At 37.9% G+C, this 19,507-nt stretch overlaps 1 protein-coding gene across 3 annotated transcripts; it reads left to right on the forward strand.

The window, feature by feature from the left end:
* Positions 1 to 14,555: 14,555 nt before the first annotated feature.
* On the forward strand, positions 14,556 to 19,037 carry LOC145100579 (uncharacterized). Of its 3 annotated transcripts, XM_079037794.1 has the most exons (17): positions 14,556 to 15,086; positions 15,263 to 15,329; positions 15,455 to 15,592; positions 15,661 to 15,723; positions 15,820 to 15,906; positions 15,980 to 16,057; positions 16,152 to 16,209; positions 16,296 to 16,391; positions 16,484 to 16,576; positions 16,744 to 16,824; positions 16,899 to 17,014; positions 17,092 to 17,232; positions 17,432 to 17,504; positions 18,119 to 18,214; positions 18,305 to 18,378; positions 18,488 to 18,559; positions 18,823 to 19,037. In XM_079037794.1, exons 9-12 carry the CDS (start codon positions 16,505 to 16,507, stop codon positions 17,165 to 17,167), a joined length of 345 nt encoding a protein of 114 aa, XP_078893920.1. In that variant the 5' UTR covers positions 14,556 to 15,086; positions 15,263 to 15,329; positions 15,455 to 15,592; positions 15,661 to 15,723; positions 15,820 to 15,906; positions 15,980 to 16,057; positions 16,152 to 16,209; positions 16,296 to 16,391; positions 16,484 to 16,504; the 3' UTR covers positions 17,168 to 17,232; positions 17,432 to 17,504; positions 18,119 to 18,214; positions 18,305 to 18,378; positions 18,488 to 18,559; positions 18,823 to 19,037. The 3 variants fall into 3 exon arrangements, with proteins under 3 accessions (XP_078893920.1, XP_078893918.1, XP_078893919.1); XM_079037792.1 differs by having other exon boundaries at positions 18,305 to 18,559; XM_079037793.1 differs by lacking the exon at positions 14,556 to 15,086 and having other exon boundaries at positions 15,185 to 15,329; positions 18,305 to 18,559.
* The last annotated feature ends 470 nt before the right edge of the window (positions 19,038 to 19,507 follow it).

Here is a 19,507-nt window from a genome sequence, read left to right on the forward strand (position 1 = left end):
CGATAACTTTTTCTTGAAGGAAGATTCCATGTTAATACTCCTTCCTCTTCTGAATGAAATTGTAGATGTCCTCCAACTTTGCTTGAGGATATCTGGTCTTTAGCGTGAGAACCATTGGATCTAAAAATGGTACATTGGTAGCACCCGAAAGCCCGTGATCAATGGTGGATCTTGTTTCGATTATGGAAACTGACACTGAAGGGACAAGCTCAATATTGGATCTCTTCGGACTTCTGACAAGTACTATGGAATCTTGGTTATGAACTCTTGCCTAGTTTCATCATATGAGAGTCAACCAATCCAATTCGTATTAGTCTTACTTCATAATTACTCCTACAATTATAGCCGACTATGAACTTTTAGAACAAAAATATTATTCATGGATTAAACATGTTAGTATAGAACGCAACAAGTATTAATTTGATGATCATATCCCAATATATCAAAAAATACAATAGTTGTTGTTATAATGTTCTAGCATCCAAATACTAAAACCAAATCAAATACCATTTTTAAAGTAACAAAGTTGCCAACTTTACGTGCATGCCAGGCCTCAAGAGCTTAAAACACCCAAAAGTAGCCTAAGGAAGAGTTTAGGACGTGAAGAAAGGACAAATCTTGCTAAAGTCGAGAACTTTATGACCATGCGGGCCTAGAGGAGTCCAGATCTAAACTTCTCACTTCAAAACGTACTCAATACCAGAAATGCCTCAAGAATAAGTTAGAAATGACCCAAAACTTCTTAATGGAGAGATCTTACAAGAAAATGATCAAGGTAATGAATTTTTTACCTTTAAATGAATGCCAAAACGAAGTAGATGCTAGATCTACAAGCTCCTTCTCGTTCCAAGGTTCTCAATCTTCAAGTATCTTCAAGAAATTCACCAAACACACACTCAAAATAGGAGGTTAGCTCGATTAGGGTTTGTTTCTAGACGTGAAGGTGGTAAGGGAGGATGAAGGGAGGATGGAGGGAGGACTTAAGGTCCTTTAAATCGGGTGCAAACCCTAAAAAATAGGGTTTTTATAATTAGCTCAACTCGTCGAGTTGGGTCCTCCAACTTGTCAAGTAGGTTCTCCGGAATACGCGGCCCTTTAGTCTATCCGGGCCGCCCTGGGTATGTTGGCCTACAGCAGAAAGCAGGACCGCCTCAACCCACCCACAAACACACAATCAACATATAGATATCAAACGCTAGCATGTACAAACAGTCATACCGATCTCACAGATCAGTAATCATAGCATCATTCTATATACCAGGATACAGATCTAACAGATCACTATGCATATCATCATGCGATAACCAGGATAACAATCCAAAAATAAAGGCCGACATTGGTTCCTTCGACCTTGTTGATATAGGGAGGAAAACTCACCTCACAAGTAGTGCTGAATCAAGAAGATCAAACCCCAACTCTCTGCTTCAAACTCAACTGCCTGTAACCAACATATGACTGATGCCATTAGAGTCCCAAATTACCAATATAACCTCAAAAAGTCAAAATTGGTCAACCCTTGGTCAAAGTCAAAGTCAACGGTCAAAGTTAACAGTCCATGTTGACCCAACTCCTCGAGTTCATCGACTGACTCGTCGAGTTCCTTCAGAACTCAGAAACCGAAAACTCGAGACAACTCGCTGAGTTACCTAAGTAACTCGTCGAGTTCTTCAGCGTCCAGAAGACTGGAAAACCCTAATCAACTCGCTGAGTCTTTTCACCGACTCGTCGAGTTTACTCAAAATCCAGAAGGCGGGTAAACCCTATCTAACTCGTCGAGTTGGCTATGAAACTCATCGAGTTCCTTTATCCCTTTTCTCATTCAGACGCTTTTAAGCGACACCAAGGCTCCAAACTGTAGATCTGGACTCCTAGAGTGTAGTTACCACGTAAAGTTGCCAACTTTACGTGCATGCAAGGCCTCAATAGGTTAAAACACCAAAAACTAGCCTTAGAAAGAGGTTTAGGGCATAGAGAAAGGCCAAAGCTTGCTAAAGTCAAGAACTTTATGACCATGAGGGCCTAGAGGAGTCCAAATCTGAACTCCTCACTACAAAATGTGCTCGATACCAGAAATGCCTCAAGAATAAGCTAGAATGACCCTAAACTCTTGAATGGAGAGATCTAACAAGAAAATGATCAAGGTAATGACTTTTTACCTTCAAATGAATGCCAAAATGAAGTAGATGTTGGATCTACAAGTTCATTCTCGTTCCAAGCTTCTCAATCTTCAAGTCTTTTCAAGAAATGCACCAAACAAACACTCTTTAGCCTCACACACACTCAAAATAAGAGGTTAGCTTGATTAGGGTTTGTTTCTGGACGTGAAGGTGGTAAGGGAGGCTGGAGGGAGGATTTATGGTCCTTTAAATAGGGTGCAAACCCTAAAAATTTGGGTTTTCATATTCAGCTCCAACTCGTCAAGTTGGGTCCTCCAACTCGTCGAGTAAGTTCTCCGGAATACGCGACCCTTCCATGTTTCGACACGACGAGTTGGGGCCTCCAACTCATCAAGTAGACTTTATAAAGTGCACAAATCCCTAAATTTCATTCCTGGAAATTGGGATGTTACAACTCTCCCCCACTTGAACTAGGCTTCGTCCTCGAAGCCTGCTGTAGTGAACAAATCCGAATAATGCTCTAGCATCCCAGCCTCCGGCTCCTAAGTCTAGTCGGATCCCCTCCAATGCTGCCACTTGTATCTTTACCAAAGGTATCTCCTTGCTACTCAGAACCATGAACTTTCTTTTTGAGACGTCCACAAGCCTCTCGAAGTAGTTTAAGTGCTCATCGTCCTAAAGATCACATAATGATGCCACAACATCCTCGTTCGACATACTCTTTCGCAACTGCGATACATGGAAAGTGCTATGAATCTGACTAAGCTCCTCTGGAAGACCCAATCCATATGCTGCCTTGCCAACCTTGGTAACAACCCGAAACGACCCAATATATCGGAAACCATCTTCCCTTACACCTGAAAACCTGAAGTTTTTGCCAGAAACAGAATCATAGATTATATGTTGCCGTCAATAATTCTTTGCTGGAAAGAGATTATGTATTCTTTCATGGGAAATATCATTCAATGACCGGATTTTCAGGGATAACACGAACCACGGGAGGGAAACTAGGAGATGAACCCTTTTTGTGCTGATAGGATAATGCTTCCTTCAGCTCCCGAACCTGCATACAGTAATAGCCAATTGCTAGCACATAACCACAAACACCCATGACTGGCCCGATCAGCCTCGGGCTAGAATATCAACATGTCGAATCCAATCAACCACCGGATTGAAATTCTCAGGGTCTGTTGGCCTACCACCTCAACCCTACTGCTCCCCCCGGAGCTTTCGTGCCTATGACTTACAGTCGACCCACACCGAGTATCTTAGCCTACTGCATAGAGTAGGACCGCCTCAACCCTCCCAAATACAATGTGTCACCATAGACAATCAAGAGAAAGATCTAACCCGGTTCCCAGAACATGAAAGACAGGGACATTCTAACCTAGCAAACCTTGATTTCACCATCGATAACATCACACCTTTCGCCTGAATCTCGTGACTCGCACCACAAACCAAAAGATTCCCCATTTACCTCACTGACTTCCAGAATGCATACCTCACACGGATACACATGCGATTCTCAACGCAAATTTCCACTATAAGCCATTCTGAAATGGCCATCCATGAATCCACACTAAATTTCTGACTGAAGATACCACAGATCATGCAGAAAAGATCCTCAATAGGTTGATAGTGAGCCTTTACCAATCCGAATCCATATGATACACCAAAACCTTAGTATACCCTTGACTCTTTGTCATTCCATTACCAACCTTCGAAGCGACGAAAGAAGATGATCAAACGAAGAACTTCCACATTTCATCCGATCCCTAACAACAACTTGCGAACAAACAGGAATACGAGGCACACATTTCGTAGATTCAATCTGATATCTGATTGATACTCCCAACAGTCCTTAACCGCTCCCTATCCAAACCAACTGATTAATGGGTCTTCTGATCTCCATCCACGCATCAATACTGAGAGTATCACAAAGAGATTGAATGATCAATCATGACCATTGGGCTTACAACCCATGAACTGGAATACCCCTACCAGGTCCTCAGTCCATGCCTGGAATGCTCCTGATCTCATACCGACCTTGTCGGTATTACATTGCTTGCCCATCCTCACGAGTCCTAAAGATACTCTCCTCCTTTCACTGCCTTGAGGGGACCTAATCGCTGTCCCACATAACACTGAATGCGCACCGCTATGATGCAACCCTACCATGTACGATTCACTTATAGAACAAGCTGCTACCCAAGCAAAACCTTACGAACTCATGGTCACACACAACCCGAAGATAGGATAATGGTCGAACTCTCGACCTAATTTGAAGGCCACAACCCAACAGAACCATGTATATTCTTAAGGAAACCAAAACCTCATCAAAAAGGAAAGATTTCCCAAGATAAAGCAACACACCACCTCCATCAATAGCAGAAGACGTTCATATCACTGATCGAAACAAGATCCCACACTTGATCAAGACTGCACGGATCCTACTCACACGAAACTAGCCCAAGAAGACTTCTAAGGTGATCTCAACGGTTGGCAAACCCAAGTATGCTAAAAATAAGAAATTTAACTCTACCACTGAGGGCGAACTTACCCAAGGACCAAGGGAAACATAAACACACTGCACTGGAGGGTGTGTGACACATTCCTTGCTCTTAACTATTGCCTCTTGAATCCTGCAAGGAATTTCCACTAAAAGACGAACTCAATGAAAAATGTTCGAGGACATCTTGACATCCAAAGAATCGCAAACCCACATGGAGCTGAACATATTCGCTTCCGGAGAGGTTCACCGATCAATATCTACCCAACAAATCTGAAACAACAGTCCGAACAACAACTGACAAAACCTTCAATGACTGACACTTAACTTGAGAATTTCCAATTCTCCTCCACTTAGGGTTCTAACTACCACCCACTGGTTAGAAATCAACCTACAACTCAAAACGGCTCAACCAGGTACGATCATTCCTGACCATGGAATGAATAACGTTCACAAAATGATCCTTCTCTATACAGATTAATCAAAACCCAAGAGAAACCTGAATTTCAACTAAAGACTTCCGCATATAACGAATCCTAATAACCCAAAATAGCAGAAAGTTAACCCGAGATATAACTTACCCAATACAACAAAATTTCAACACAATACAATTCCCGATACCATGCCGAAGAATACAGGAGATGTCACACTCTCAAAGGCATTCGAAGAAATCCTGACTTCTTCCTCTTAAATTACCCTGACCAACCCGAGGGTATGTAGGAAAACTCCCTTTCAATCCTAGGTAACATGAACTAATCCCTGTTTGCAATCCAAATGACAATCCGACACCCAGACTACCCAAGAATATGGTACCTAACTTGCCTCGCAAGATACTCATTCCACATCGACTCACTTGCGCTTACCAGCGCTGAATTACTACCGTCAATCCCTGCGACCATTGGACCCCGAGCTGGAAATACAACTTGACCCTGGGGTCACAAGCCTGCTCACTCCTGTGAACTTGGAAAAACTGAAAGGGTACAAACCTTGCCATAGACGATGAAATTCCAATCCATCAATCAACCATTCAATTTCCCATCTTCTAATGAATCCCTTGATAATAAAATTCCCCTGGCACTTCCAATGACCTAACGACTCATGAATTTTCGCAACACATAGATCGGGCAAAACAGGTAACTAACCCGAAGTTACTACTTACCCATACTTAACAAGATTCCAAGGCAAGAAAAATAACGATCAAGGAAAATTTAACCATAATATTATTACAGAATGGGGGTTTCCTATTACATACCATATATTTCTTGCGGCTCGAATTTGACCTCCTGAGGAACGATGACCGTTGGAATCCGAATTCCTTCCGACCCCAAAGTAGGACAGCTGGACCTGAAATGACCTGGCTGGTGACAGTGAAAGCATATATGATCCTTCTTGCAATCCCGTTGCACATGCCCTCTCTCTCCGCACTTGAAACACCTGAACTTGTGACAAGCAAATTTGTGGGTTCCCCCACACTTTCCACACACCTCCTGATCCTCTTGACTTCCAGTACCCAGGTCAGCAGCCTCTGAGTCTTCGTCCTTTGTTGAAAGGTCTCTCCTCCTCTTTCCTAGTTGTAACCCACAACCGACACTCCCCCAGTAGTCATCCCAGTAGCAACATCTCTCACAATTTGCAAGGATGCAATTTGCTCCTCGAGCTTGGCGATCACCCTGGCGGTGACCCGGTTCACGACACCGAACAATTCTTCTTGCAAAATCTGAGATACCTCCACAGAAAGCATCTCCCACATTTGACTCACTGGCCTATCCTGGCCACTAGCTCCCGATCCTGATCCAGATCCCGCCTAAAATCGTCTCGCTATCACCATAATGAACATAAACTAGGGAAATATTAGATGAACACATATCATACCAGGGAAGCTAATTCCCAACAAAACCCTAGGGATTGTGACTTCCTTGCTACACGTATGGGTCCTGTGCTTTCAATAGTACGGACCCATACTACCTTCGACACCTACCCATATTTTTCTCAAGTATCATCACAATGCCCTATCAATATACATAAGCATGGGCGAGCGCTCAATCCTCACTCCTAGAGGAAGGCTAAATATCTCATAACTAGCCAACTGACCTTGTACAAATCACCCATCCTACCACCAACTGCCACACGACCCTCCATTGGTTCCAAATAGTTATTGCATGAAAACTATCACATACCCCATGACTTAAACAACCCTAGGCTAAAAGATTCAATCCCATAATGGTTGGACTCAGACAAGAGCTGCGCAGCAGGACCAAATCCTCTAACCTAGAACCATTTAACCTATGAAGTATGTGACTTAACACACTCATCCAATGACTAATTCACACACAAAAGAGTCACAAAACAATCAATGAGGTACTCTACACAAGCTATGGCATCAAAGATCAGGAAATTCTATCATGCAATTCCTGAAGATCCCTAGCCTGTCACTAGCATGCTGTGCTAAAATATCACAATATCAAGTAACAGTATGGTATTTTGGGGTTTACTTACTGGCTCCGACTGATCGTACACTCTGCATCCTCCTTTAGTATTTTGAAAACCATTTTGAAAATCCTTTTCTTAGTTTGAGACTGGATTCACACGAGTGTTCCTCCAATTCACTCAAACTAGGGCTCTGATACCAACTTGTCATATCCATAAAATTCATGAAAATTTAAAACTTTTTCAAGCATTCAATAACCATCATTTATGACAAAGTGTTTTCAAAATAGTTTCATATCAGAGTACCCCAAAAATCAAAATCATAAAATGTGAGGAGGTGCACGATCAAGCCTTCGCCTTCCTGCGATCATCCGAAGTACCAACAACAAATTCCAAAACTATAAGCCCGAAACTTAGTGAGTTCCCCCAAAGTACCAACACACAAATAACAACACATATACAAGTAGCAACATGCATATAGAATCTTCAGTATGACTGGACCGCGCTCACCAGGCCTTCAGTCTATCTGGCCCACTCTCAGAACCTTCAGTACGTCCGGTCTGCCCTACCGGGCCTTCAGCTTGTCTGGGCCGTTCTCTGGATATAAAGTCTTTAGTATGACTGGACCGCCCTCACCGGGCCTTCAGTGTCACACCCCAAAACCATGAACGGCAGAAACGTTCTGGGACGGAGGACGTCATGTACAGTATCACAACAATGAATAGTAGTAAACAAGCAACAACATCATCCATTGCATTAATAATATAATTTTATACATGTGTGTACTGTCAAGTTATATAGACACCAAAATATACATATCAAAATAAAAGACGAGTCTTGAACGAACTCCATCTTCTCAAAAGCCTGGCACTTGTACCTGTCTACTAGTACCTGAGAATACAAGTTATTTTGAAAGCGAGTATCAGCTTAAAGCTGGTGAGATCATAAGTATATTAATGTTTGTGTTTGTATGAATGCATTTGTAAGATTTTTTGTAAGATGTTTTGTACTCTCCTAGAAAACCCTATGTTTTCTACTAATTGTAGCCTTCTACCAAGGCATCTAGTGTCTGTGTATGTGTCTATTGTAAGAGTGTGTGTTTTCCCAATTCTGACTATCATTAACCAAAAATATAGTTTACCGTGCATCGTGTGAATATTCATGAAGTGAATGTAGTGGGAAAATATCATAGTACCGTAGTATTTGTAATAAGTGACTACTGCTATACTAACTACCTTAAAAACAAAAGGCGTTTAAAGTAACATGTGATCGACCTGTATCCTGCTACCGACTCTAGTAAAACGACGATGTAAGACGCCGTAAGAAATGACATTTGGCACCCGTAGACTTGCAAGTCCCACTGTAGCGAGCAACAAGATGTAGGATAGTCAATCCAGTATAGATCTATATGCAAACTCATACGCTCCCCAATTAAGGAGATTCTGGATACAAAAACGGTCATGGCAGGAAGTGTCATGACCCGTTTAATGGTTCACATAACTGCATGAATGTACATGTAATGAATGTGGTAACTGTAAAGTGTACTCTTTCTCTGTCTAGCCTGTATGTACTGTAATGTTCTGCGTGTGCTAGCTGTAATGTGTGTTCTCTCTCTATCTAGCATGTATAGTAATGTACTGTGTGTACTAGCTGTAATGTGTGCTCTCTCTATCTAGCAAGTATTGACTCATGAATGAACTGACTCATTGTATGATTCTTTGTTCTAGTAATAGTTTTAGTATCTTCCTAAACTACCCCTATGGTAGCTTACTAGTAATGTATGATCATGTTTGTGAAACCCTTGCTACCCAAAGGTATGGAACTGGTTGAAAGAACTTTTATGTCTGTATATGTATACATAATATATAACTAATGGATAGATGACCTTCGGACGGATAGCCGATGCCCTAAATCCACATCCCAACGAGGAAAAGGAGATAAAGCGAGCTAGTCTTCCTAAGCCCTTTACACATTACTTATATAACAATACATACATAGGCATGCATTTGATAATAAGTATAAAAGAGTTTAAGTAAAAGTATTTGACAAGTAAAAGAGTTTGTAAAACAGTTTGAAGCAAAACAGTTTGGTAAACAGTTTGAACAGTAAGCAAACTACTAGTTTGGTAGTTATTAATCACATGTGATTGATATAATAACTATAAGTATTCAACTTGTATTCCCCCCATAAAAGCATTTAAAAACATTTAAACCATTGATTAAGGGGTATGAACTCACCTGTAGTGAGTGGTACGGATGAACTGAAGATGTAGGATTGCTAGGTGTAAAGTGAAGACTTGAACACACTCTATGATCCTAGTTAACATATAATATCACATATATGTATCCAATTAGTCTTTAAACAACTAATAAACAAAGTTAAGGCACCCTAGGACATGCTAAACACCTTATACAAGTGTTATAAGTCCCAAGGATTGCATCTAAGTGTTGTAGGGAAAGGCTAGTGTGCTTGAGGTTCAAGGAAAACTCCATTATGGAGTTTACGGTTTTGTGGTCACTAACAAAAGATTTTACGGTCGTAAACCCTTGAGTTTACGGCCGTAAGCTCATACACTTTTGACCATTTGTTGGTTTGATGCCTTAAAAGTCCCTAGAAGCTTTTCTACTTGAAGTATGTGTCTATGGAAGGAACTACGACACCATTTCACTCCTATTTGGAGTTTACGGTTCCTAAACCATTTTCCTTTGAGTTTACTATCGTAAAATCATATGGTTTATGGTATTTTGGGGTTTTCAAGTCCTTAGCTCATTAAGGACAGGATTTAGACATGTTTCTAAGGCTTGTGAAGGACTTAGGCACACTTTCGCACCTTTACTTGGGGTTTACGGTTCAAGAACTTCTTGAACCGTAAACACCTTGTTCTTGGTGTTCTTGGGACTTTTTCTTGATGTAATGGAATGTAACAAGCTTTATAAGACTCTAGGATAGAAGTACTTACTATATTTTTGAATGATTTCACGGTTAGAAGTGTGTTAAAACACTAGTGTGTGTTCTTGGTGTTCTTGGTGTAAATGGAAGAATCAACCTTTTGGAATGATTTCACGGTTAGAAGTGTGTTAAAACACTAGATTAAGTCATATAATCACTTAAGAAAGCTAGAATCACTTACTAGATTGAAGATCTTGAAAAGCTTTTGGATGATACTTGAGAGAGAAATGGGTTTAGATCTTGAGTTTTTGGAAAAAGTGTAAATAATGACAAATTCTCATATATATACTCCCAAATTTAGGGTTTTTGGCTGAAAATATTTTATTCAGGCAGTAAAATCTAATTTCCTAGAGTTTTGGAATAACAATGTTGCACAATAAACCCTAGTGCATCCTCTCTCCTGATATATCTAAAGTGTGAATCCTGAAATACTCAAACTTTTTCTAAAAAGTCTGAAAATTAACAACAACTGTTCTGACTTCTATTGACTTGATATGTTTGTACAGAATAGAAATTTCGGGTTGTCACATCCAGTCTATCTGGCCCACTCTCAGAACCTTCAACATGTCTAGTCCGCCCTTACCGGGCCTTCAGCATGTTTGGACCGTTCTCTGGGCCTTTGGCCTGATTGGTACGCCCCGATGGGCCTTCAGTCTATCCGGGCCTCACTGGGTATGTTAGCCTATAGGACAAAGCAGGATCACCTCAACCCACTTGTAAACACACAATCAACATATAGATATCAAACGCAAGCATGTATAAACAGTCAGACCGTTGTCACAGATCAGTAATCATAACATCATCCTATATACCAGGACTCAAATCTAACAGATCACTAAGCATATCATCATGTAATAACCAGGATAACAATCCAAAAAGAAGGGTCGACATTGGTGCCTTCGACCCTGTTGATATAGTGAGGAAAACTCACTTCACAGGTAGTGCTGAATCAAGAAGATCAAACCCCAACTCTCTGCTTCAAACTTAACTGCCTGTAACCAACATATGATTGATCCCATTAGAATCCCAAATTACCAATATAACCTTAAAAGTCAAAATTGGTCAACGCTTGGTCAAAGTCAAAATCAACAGTCAAGGTCAACAGTCCATGTTGACCCAACTCCTCGAGTTCATCGACTGACTCGTCGAGTTCCTTCAGAACTTAGAAACCGAAAACTCGAGTCAACTCGCCGAGTTACCTAAGTAACTCGTCGAGTTCTTCAGTGTCCAGAAGACCAGGAAAACCCTAATCAACTCGCTAAGTCTTCTCACCCACTCACCGAGTTTACTCAGAATCCAGAAGGCGGGTAAACCCTATCTAACTCGTCGATTTGGCTATGCAACTCATCGAGTTCCTTCAACCCTTTTCTCATTCAAACACTTTTAAGCGACACCAAGGCTCCAAACTGTAGATATGGTCTCCTATAGTGTAGTTACCACATAAAGTTGCCAACTTTACGTGTAAGCAAGGCCTCAAGAGGTTAAAACACCGAAAACTAGCCTTAGGAAGAGGTTTAGGGCATAGAGAAAGGCCAAAGTTTGCTAAAGTCGAGAACTTTATGACCATGAGATCTTGAGGAGTCCAAATCTAAACTCCTCACTTCAAAACGTGCTCAATACCAAAAATGCCTCAAGAAGAAGTAAGAAGTGACCCTAAACTCTTGAATGGAGAGATCTAACAATAAATTGATCAAGGTAATGACTTTTTACCTTCAAATGAATGCTAAAACGACGTAGATGTTGGATCTACAAGCTCCTTCTCGTTCCAAGCTTCTCAATCTTCAAGTCTCTACAAGAAATGCACCAAACACAGACTCTTTAGCCTCACACACACTCAAAATAGGAGGTTAACTTGATTAGGGATTGTTTTTGGACGTGAAGGTGGTAAGGGAGGCTGGAGGGAGGACTTAAGGTCCTTTAAATAGGGTTCAAACCCTAAAAATAAGGGTTTTCATATTAATCTCCAACTCGTCGAGTTGGGTCCTCCAACTCGTCGAGTAGGTTCTCCGGAATACACGACCCTTATTGGTTTCTACACGACGAGTTAGGCCTCCAACTCATTGAGTAGAATTTCTAAATTGCACAAATCCCTAAATTTCATTCGTGGAAATCGAGATGTTACAATAGTTAAATATCTTAGATAATATGTTTGATGTTCTTATGTAATTTAGAGTCCCTTAGCTTGATTAAGTATACTATTGAAGTAAAAAAAGATTTCTAGGTTATCCCTTCATGTAAGGACTCAACTTAGCTTTTCAATGAACTCTTCATCCAATCATATTTGATTTCATCTTTTAAAGTAACAATGTATTCTTATTTTGTAGTAGACTATGTAATTATGTTTTGCTTGGAACTTATTCCAATAAAAACTTACTATTCATTCCATAATGAAGTCATAACCAATATATATATATATATATATATATATATATATATATATATATATATATATATATATTAACATCTTGTGTAGCTCCCATACATAAAGATCTTCCACTAAACATCTTATGTCATATACATTCTCTTAGTTCTTCTTAAGTACTGTTAAAATGTCCTTATATCCATTCAATGACTTATCCATGTATCCAATTGCTATCTTATGATATGTTCATATCATAATCATATATATAGTCTTGTGGACAATATGACATAAATGATGGATTCATTTGTCAAATCAAATAGAATATAAATCATTTTATCTAGCCCCAACCTACGTGCTAGGTTATTTTGAGAGTAACTCAAAATGGTGCAATGTGGAAATGTCAAGAGTTCTCCAAAGGAATCTTTTATCTTGATCTATTTTAAGATATTATCAACATATGCATAAAGAATTTATCTTGTCTATACTATGTCTTTCATCTAAGAAACACTTTCCGAGTCAAGGAGAAACATCCTTGCATAGTTATAATGTAGTTTCTCATGATTATATATGTCTCATTCATATAAGATTAGGAATATTACTATGCTCCCACTAGTTTTTAGTAAACAAATATGCTATCTTCATTTTTATATAAAAATCATACCTTGTGTGTTCATATTAAAATGAAAATTCTCACATTGAGATGTTTATTTATATCCACATATGGATCTTAAAGGTAACAAATTTTGTTAGGATAATCTGGACTAAGAAAACCTCCAGACTAAACTATATAGACATCTTTAAGTAGGCGCTATTAAGAAAAAAGTTTTTTCTTGAAATCTATCTGTCAAATCTCATAATCAGTATATGTAGTTATGGAAAATAATATCCTTGTTTATAGACTCATAGATACTTGAGATATGGTTTGATCATATTCATAGAAATGAGTGTTATTAAAACCTTTTAACAATAAGTCTTGCTAAATATGTATAGTTCTCCATGTTTGTATTATTTCTAAAAGACTTACTCACTCCTTCTATCTTTGCTATACGAAGGGAGATTAATCAAGCCCATAATTGAGTATTATACATGGATTACATCTCACTGTTCATGACTTAAAGTCCTTCAACATGTTCAAAGTATGATATAGCATTTTGGCAGTTGATGGATTTTCTAGAAACCATCAAGAAGAACTCATCAATGAAAGATTCCATATTTATCATGTTATAGATGATTTCTATCATGTATGCGAACAATTTATGTTTATGAATATTTGTTATTCAAGTTTAACAATTTCTTGTAAAAACTAATGTCAACCTTTTCTACATCTGACTATGGTTCTTTAGTTACTTCAAGTTCCATGTGCCTCCCACTTGCTTTGTCATTAGAAGCTTGCTTTATGATAACTCAACTTTCAATGGAATAAGAGAACTTATTTTTTGTGGGTTTATATAAACTAATCTAGGAAACCTTTTAGAATATTCTATAAGTATGTATTTAGTAGATTTTGGATCTAGAAGCTTTAGTATAATATAGGCTTCAAATCTACAAAACATTAAGTAAGATATGTATGGAGCGTTTCCATACGAAATATTGCAAAGTGTTTTATCCACTTATTAGTTGGTATTTGTATTCAAGATACAAGTCATAGTTGTTGGATAAGGTGTCTAAGTCCATAACTATAATTGATATGTACTTGACCCGAGAGTAACATGGTCCATTTTGAGAAAGATGTTATTTATGATTTATTAGTATATTACAAGTATAATATATTAATATTAAATCATGTTATTTAATTTGTATTGTTCAAGAATTAAAACTACTAGAAAACAGCCCTTTAATGACGCGCAAACAATGACGCGCGTTGATAGAGGATGCGCATTCGTTCGTGCCCTAAAAAATAATGTCCGTTCTGGAAAATTTGAAGGATAGAGGGCATGCATTTTTTTGCGCCCTAAAATTAGTGTCCAACAAAAAAAAAATTAAAAACACGGAGGGCACCTATCCTAAAAAGCGCGTCGTGTTACCCTGTCGCTTTATATTTTAGTCTCTAAGCGCACGTTTTCATTTTTTGGGGGGAATGAAATCCAAAAAATTAAAAACCCCGCTTGCATCTCCTCCTTCAACGGGAACGCTCACCTCATCAGACTCACCACCATCTCTCTTTCTCTCTATCTCTATCTCTCTCTCTCTACCTATCTCTATCTCTCTCTCTCTCTCTCTCTCTCTCTCTCTCTCTCTCTCCTTCAAAAAATTGAAAACCCCGCTTGCGTCTCCTCCTTCAATGGGAACGCCATGGTCGTCGCAGCTACATCTCACCACCTGTAACCTCAACACAATCGACCATCACCACCATTCCTACCATCCATTGCCGCCCTACCATCTTCTCCATCACCACCTCTTTCTTGTTCTATATGAAACCCTAAAATCGGTTTCATACTCGCCTTCGCCACCCCTCTTCTACCCCTAAAATCATGGCGATACTAATTACGGTGAAACAAGCTTCTCGGTTTCATACTTGCCTTGATGCTACTCGCTTGGTTTCAGTTTCAGGTCTGACCTGTTGTCCTTTGTCAACTCCGATCAAAACCAACCGCCCATCCACCCTTGATGTCACCTCCTCTGCCGGTCACCATGAATCAGCAGACGAAGATAGCTGACAACAAGATAAACACAAACAATAGAGTGGGAGAAAAAGAAAGAGAAACTTGGAATTTGACTTTAGGTAACCATTATTTTGTCGTTCCCTTAATTTTTTTTCTAAACCGATTTGTTGTTCAACTATGGAATATTGAGAAATTTGATGTTTTTTCTCCATCTTCCATTACTATGTCTTTCTTAATGATACCTTAATTTGTTTGAATGAGGGTTCGACATGATCAATTACTCAAACCATTATAGGGTTCGACATGTATACGACCGTTGATTTGCGATTTGCGACTAACTAGTCTTCATTAGCGATTTGCAGGTAAGTACCTTTGACTGAAACATTATTGACTTTTCCTTTGACTTTCTGTAAGCATTTTTCACAAGTTTATATCATTCATCCTACTTTCTGTTTCTTCCAAATACTCATTCTATTATCACTTATAGGAACTAAATGAGAGGCATTTGTACCCCCTTCTTATCACAATGTAGTTTAGTACAGAAGAATCTGTTCATTACCAACCTGATGCATTGATGTTCAATGATCAACCACGTCCAGATTATGGGGTCGAAGTCATGTACAGGGTAATTACTTTTCTTGAATCCAATTCTTCTTTTTTCTAAATGATTTTTGACCTTAACATGAATTGCAGTTTGTTGGATTTGATGCTTTTGAAAGATCTCTGTATTTCAGTCCTTCTTTTGATTTGGGACAAGTTAGTAATTAACATAAAACTTTTTTTTTCTTCAAAATCTTTGTATCTTACTATCATTAATCGAATTATTTTCTATTCATGTTCATGTTCATGTAGTTTGAGCGATCCAGACGAATTTTCCACCATTCAACATATCGCGTTTTACTAAATCACAAGGAGAGAAACACTTTAAATGCTTAGGAGGTTAGTTTCGTCATTTTACACTAACCATATTTTATCAACAAATTCTTTTATAATTCTTTATTTTGGGATTTAGAATTGTTACAAGCAGAGGGTTTGGATATGTGGGGCACGACCTGAAGAAGAAGAAACATTTCAGTTTACAATAGTTCAGGTATGTTTTTTTATTTTATTTATTCCTTACTTTCTTCATGGGTTGTTTTAGTATTCGGATTCTCTCTGATTCTATCCATGTCATCTTTGAGCAGATTATTGCTTCAAGCCCTTACACCACGACTGACAACTTATTCTTTGAGCCACTCTCTGGTGAGAATTTACAATTTTAACCCTGTAACTGTTCAAAAATCAAAACCACTCTAAACTAACAATCATTGTATTTAAATCATTAACAGTTAGGGCCTTTCATTGATTCGGAGCACCCCGAGATCAAGAAAGGAGCTTTAAACAGGACTTATGATGATTTATTCTGTCTTGAAATCCTTAGGAGGGTATAATCGTCTAAACGGCTCCTTTATTTTTACCTGTAACACTTTTATTTCCAACTTTTCCCTTGATTTTTTATATATCAATTGTTCCTCAGCTTCAAGATTATGTGGAATATATGGGGTCTGTTGCACGTGTGATTCTTGTGCCATGTATACACAATGCACATCATGACTATGTATTTCCTCAGGTAAATTTATAATTTTATCGTGAATGAAAGAAATATTTATAAATATTACAGTAAGTTACATGTTGGTCCCTAAGTGTAGCTTTTGATTGTTCATCCTACTTTTGATAAAATTACTCTAAGTATTGGATGACTAAGACGTTTTATAACTGTATCTTTTGATTGTGTAGCCTACTTTTGATATGAATATAGCTGATCAAGATCGACAAATAACTTGCATTACAAATCCAGGAATGATCTCGGCAAATAAGGTAAGTGTTGTTATTTGGATGATATTTAAAAATGTGAGTTGAGAAATTTTAATAATAAAGTGAAAAAAATATAGGTGAAAGTAGGATGTTGTAGTGTGGATGTCCTGAAACAACTTAGTATGGATGTGGTGTCACGTGGGATCAAGAATCGCATGAATACACTAACAAACCATCTGCTGAGTCAACGCAGGCATGTTTTCAAAATTCAAATAATATTTTTCTTTTTTCTTTTTTCTTAATTTACTATTTTTACGTTTGTGACAATAGCTTTTATCCTCTGTACCCACCCATGGAAGACACTTCTGTTGACTTGTCGCTTGCTCCAGAAGCTCCGCTATGTTGAATCCTAAAGGACGGATACGGAAAATGGTGGCTGGAGGTGGTGCAAGTGTAATATACGTGGATACCGTAAGGCCAGTTTAATTTTATTATGTTTTCGCCATTATTAAGTGTTATTTTTTGTCTGGACTGGTTAAATGATGTTTCAAAAAAATGATGGCTCATTTAGGGAAATGGAACTGTAAAAAGTTAGGACATAGCTTTTCGTGACTTTTTCTATTCAGTTTTTTTTTCTTCTAAATGAAACAGAAATTTATAATGTCACCAGGAGCATGTAGAATCTTGGACAAACCATTTGAGGAGTTCACATTCTACAATACCTTCACCAGTTTGTGCTAAAGGTACATCTATAATGCCACCAGCTTGTTGACTATCCACTGCATTACTTGAAAAGTAGTGCCCCTTAACATTATACAGTTTGTTCAACTACATAATTAAGTACAACCAAATCATTAACTTTTATGATAATTGTATGAAGTTTTATCAAGATTCAGATGAAATACCACTAATTTAATGGAATGCACCCTTGTTCACATAGAAACATGTAAAAGTTACTCAAAATTACAACTGTTGTCTTAGTTTCTGATGTATGACTTAATTTGACTTAGTGTAATATACATGCATATTTATCAAAGACTTAATTTGACTATTGTTGGGTCACGGGTTGGTGAAGTCTTTTTAATTTGCCATGAAACCTGGAACCCAAAGGTATGTTTATTCAGCTACTCATCAAAATGGTTCATGTACACCACATGATGATATATTATCAATAAATCAAGATAATAATAATAATATGAAAACTTCAGTTACTCCATTAGGCAACCTTTCATCACCTTTACCTATGATGGATTTATTAGACATATTTGGTCCTACCCCTCCACCACCCAGTATGTTTATTCATTTATTATTTTATAATATATTTTGGTAAAAAAAAGTTATTTTTTATATTCTTCAGTTGCATTTGGAACCTACTAGCAGTAACTCTCTTCCTTGAAATGGTAACGACTCAATAACACAAAAATTACAAGTTACCAAAACTCAACATGGCAAGGTAACTATAAATAAATCATCATGGAATGAAATGTTTGTGTGTTTTTTTTTTAAATATCGTTTACATGATGAATGTTGATTGTTATGGCAGAAAGCAATCATTATGCGCATACGAATAAGTTACAAGTTGAACAACAAGGACATGTTGGAAGAAAGACATCCCTCGTGAGATATGATAACATTTTTCGCTCTCTTCTATCACCATCTGTTAGTGTTTATATTTGGGACAATGTTATTAAATATTATTTGTATCTTTGTATTCCCATGTTCTTAGGTCCAAATCATGGATATTTGAATTTGTTGATTTTGGAGGTGAAATCAGACAAGATATATGGTGCTAATAAAGGTAAGACAAGGGCAACAAATTATTTCATTAATGTCATTAATCACTTGCATTTGTGATTGTATTCATTACATATGGATTCAATACTTAGCTAAGTTGACCTAGCATTTTATTCTTCTAGGTTCACTCAATCAGTTCTTGTTTTTGTTGTAAAATTTAAATTGTAATTCAGGGTATTCTTGGTCCATGTGCATCACTTGAGAAGGTTCATATAGGATTTTAAAGAATGTTAACTCTTTGTTGACTGATTGTTGTTTTTTGTGCAGAAAGGTGCTTTATGTTATGATACTAGCATTGGTCAAGGGAGTACTACTACATGGAAGGTGCTTCAATAGACACTTGCTTACAACAATGTACACAAATTAACTAAGGAAATAGCAATGTAGTACTAGGTTATATAGTTAAGGAAAACCTCTTAATAATAATGTACAAATATTTGTCTACTATCTGAATGATTATTTGTATGACAATAAATTTTATGCAATGGATTGTATTTTTTGTGTATAGTATTTTATTTTATGTTATGAGATTTTAAATGCAAATTTAATTTGAAAATTATCAAATCTGTAAATAATATTTTTTTTAACATTTAAAATTATGATACGCAAAAATGTGTGTCATCTTCATTTATGACATAGCCTTTCTTGACAGGGGCTTCCTTGATACGCATTCGTGTCATAAATACGCGCGTCGTAAGGTTACGACACGCAAATGCGTGTCGTCTTCCTTTATGACAGGGCCTTTCTTGATACGCATTGTGTGTCATAACCGCGCGTCGTAAATGCGCGTCGTCTATAGACGACGCGCAAAAGCGTGTCGTCTCTCTTTATGAAAGGGCCTTCCTTGACGCGCATTTGCGCGTCGTCTGAGCGTTTTACGACACACAATGAGCGTCATAAAAGGCTGTTTTTCTAGTAGTGTAATTTGGAATTAACTTTGTAATCAAAAGAG

The sequence above is a fragment of the Lactuca serriola genome, chromosome 4, assembly GCF_051521515.1.
Source record: "Lactuca serriola cultivar US96UC23 chromosome 4, Lser_US96UC23_V15, whole genome shotgun sequence".
Lineage (NCBI taxonomy): Eukaryota > Viridiplantae > Streptophyta > Magnoliopsida > Asterales > Asteraceae > Lactuca > Lactuca serriola.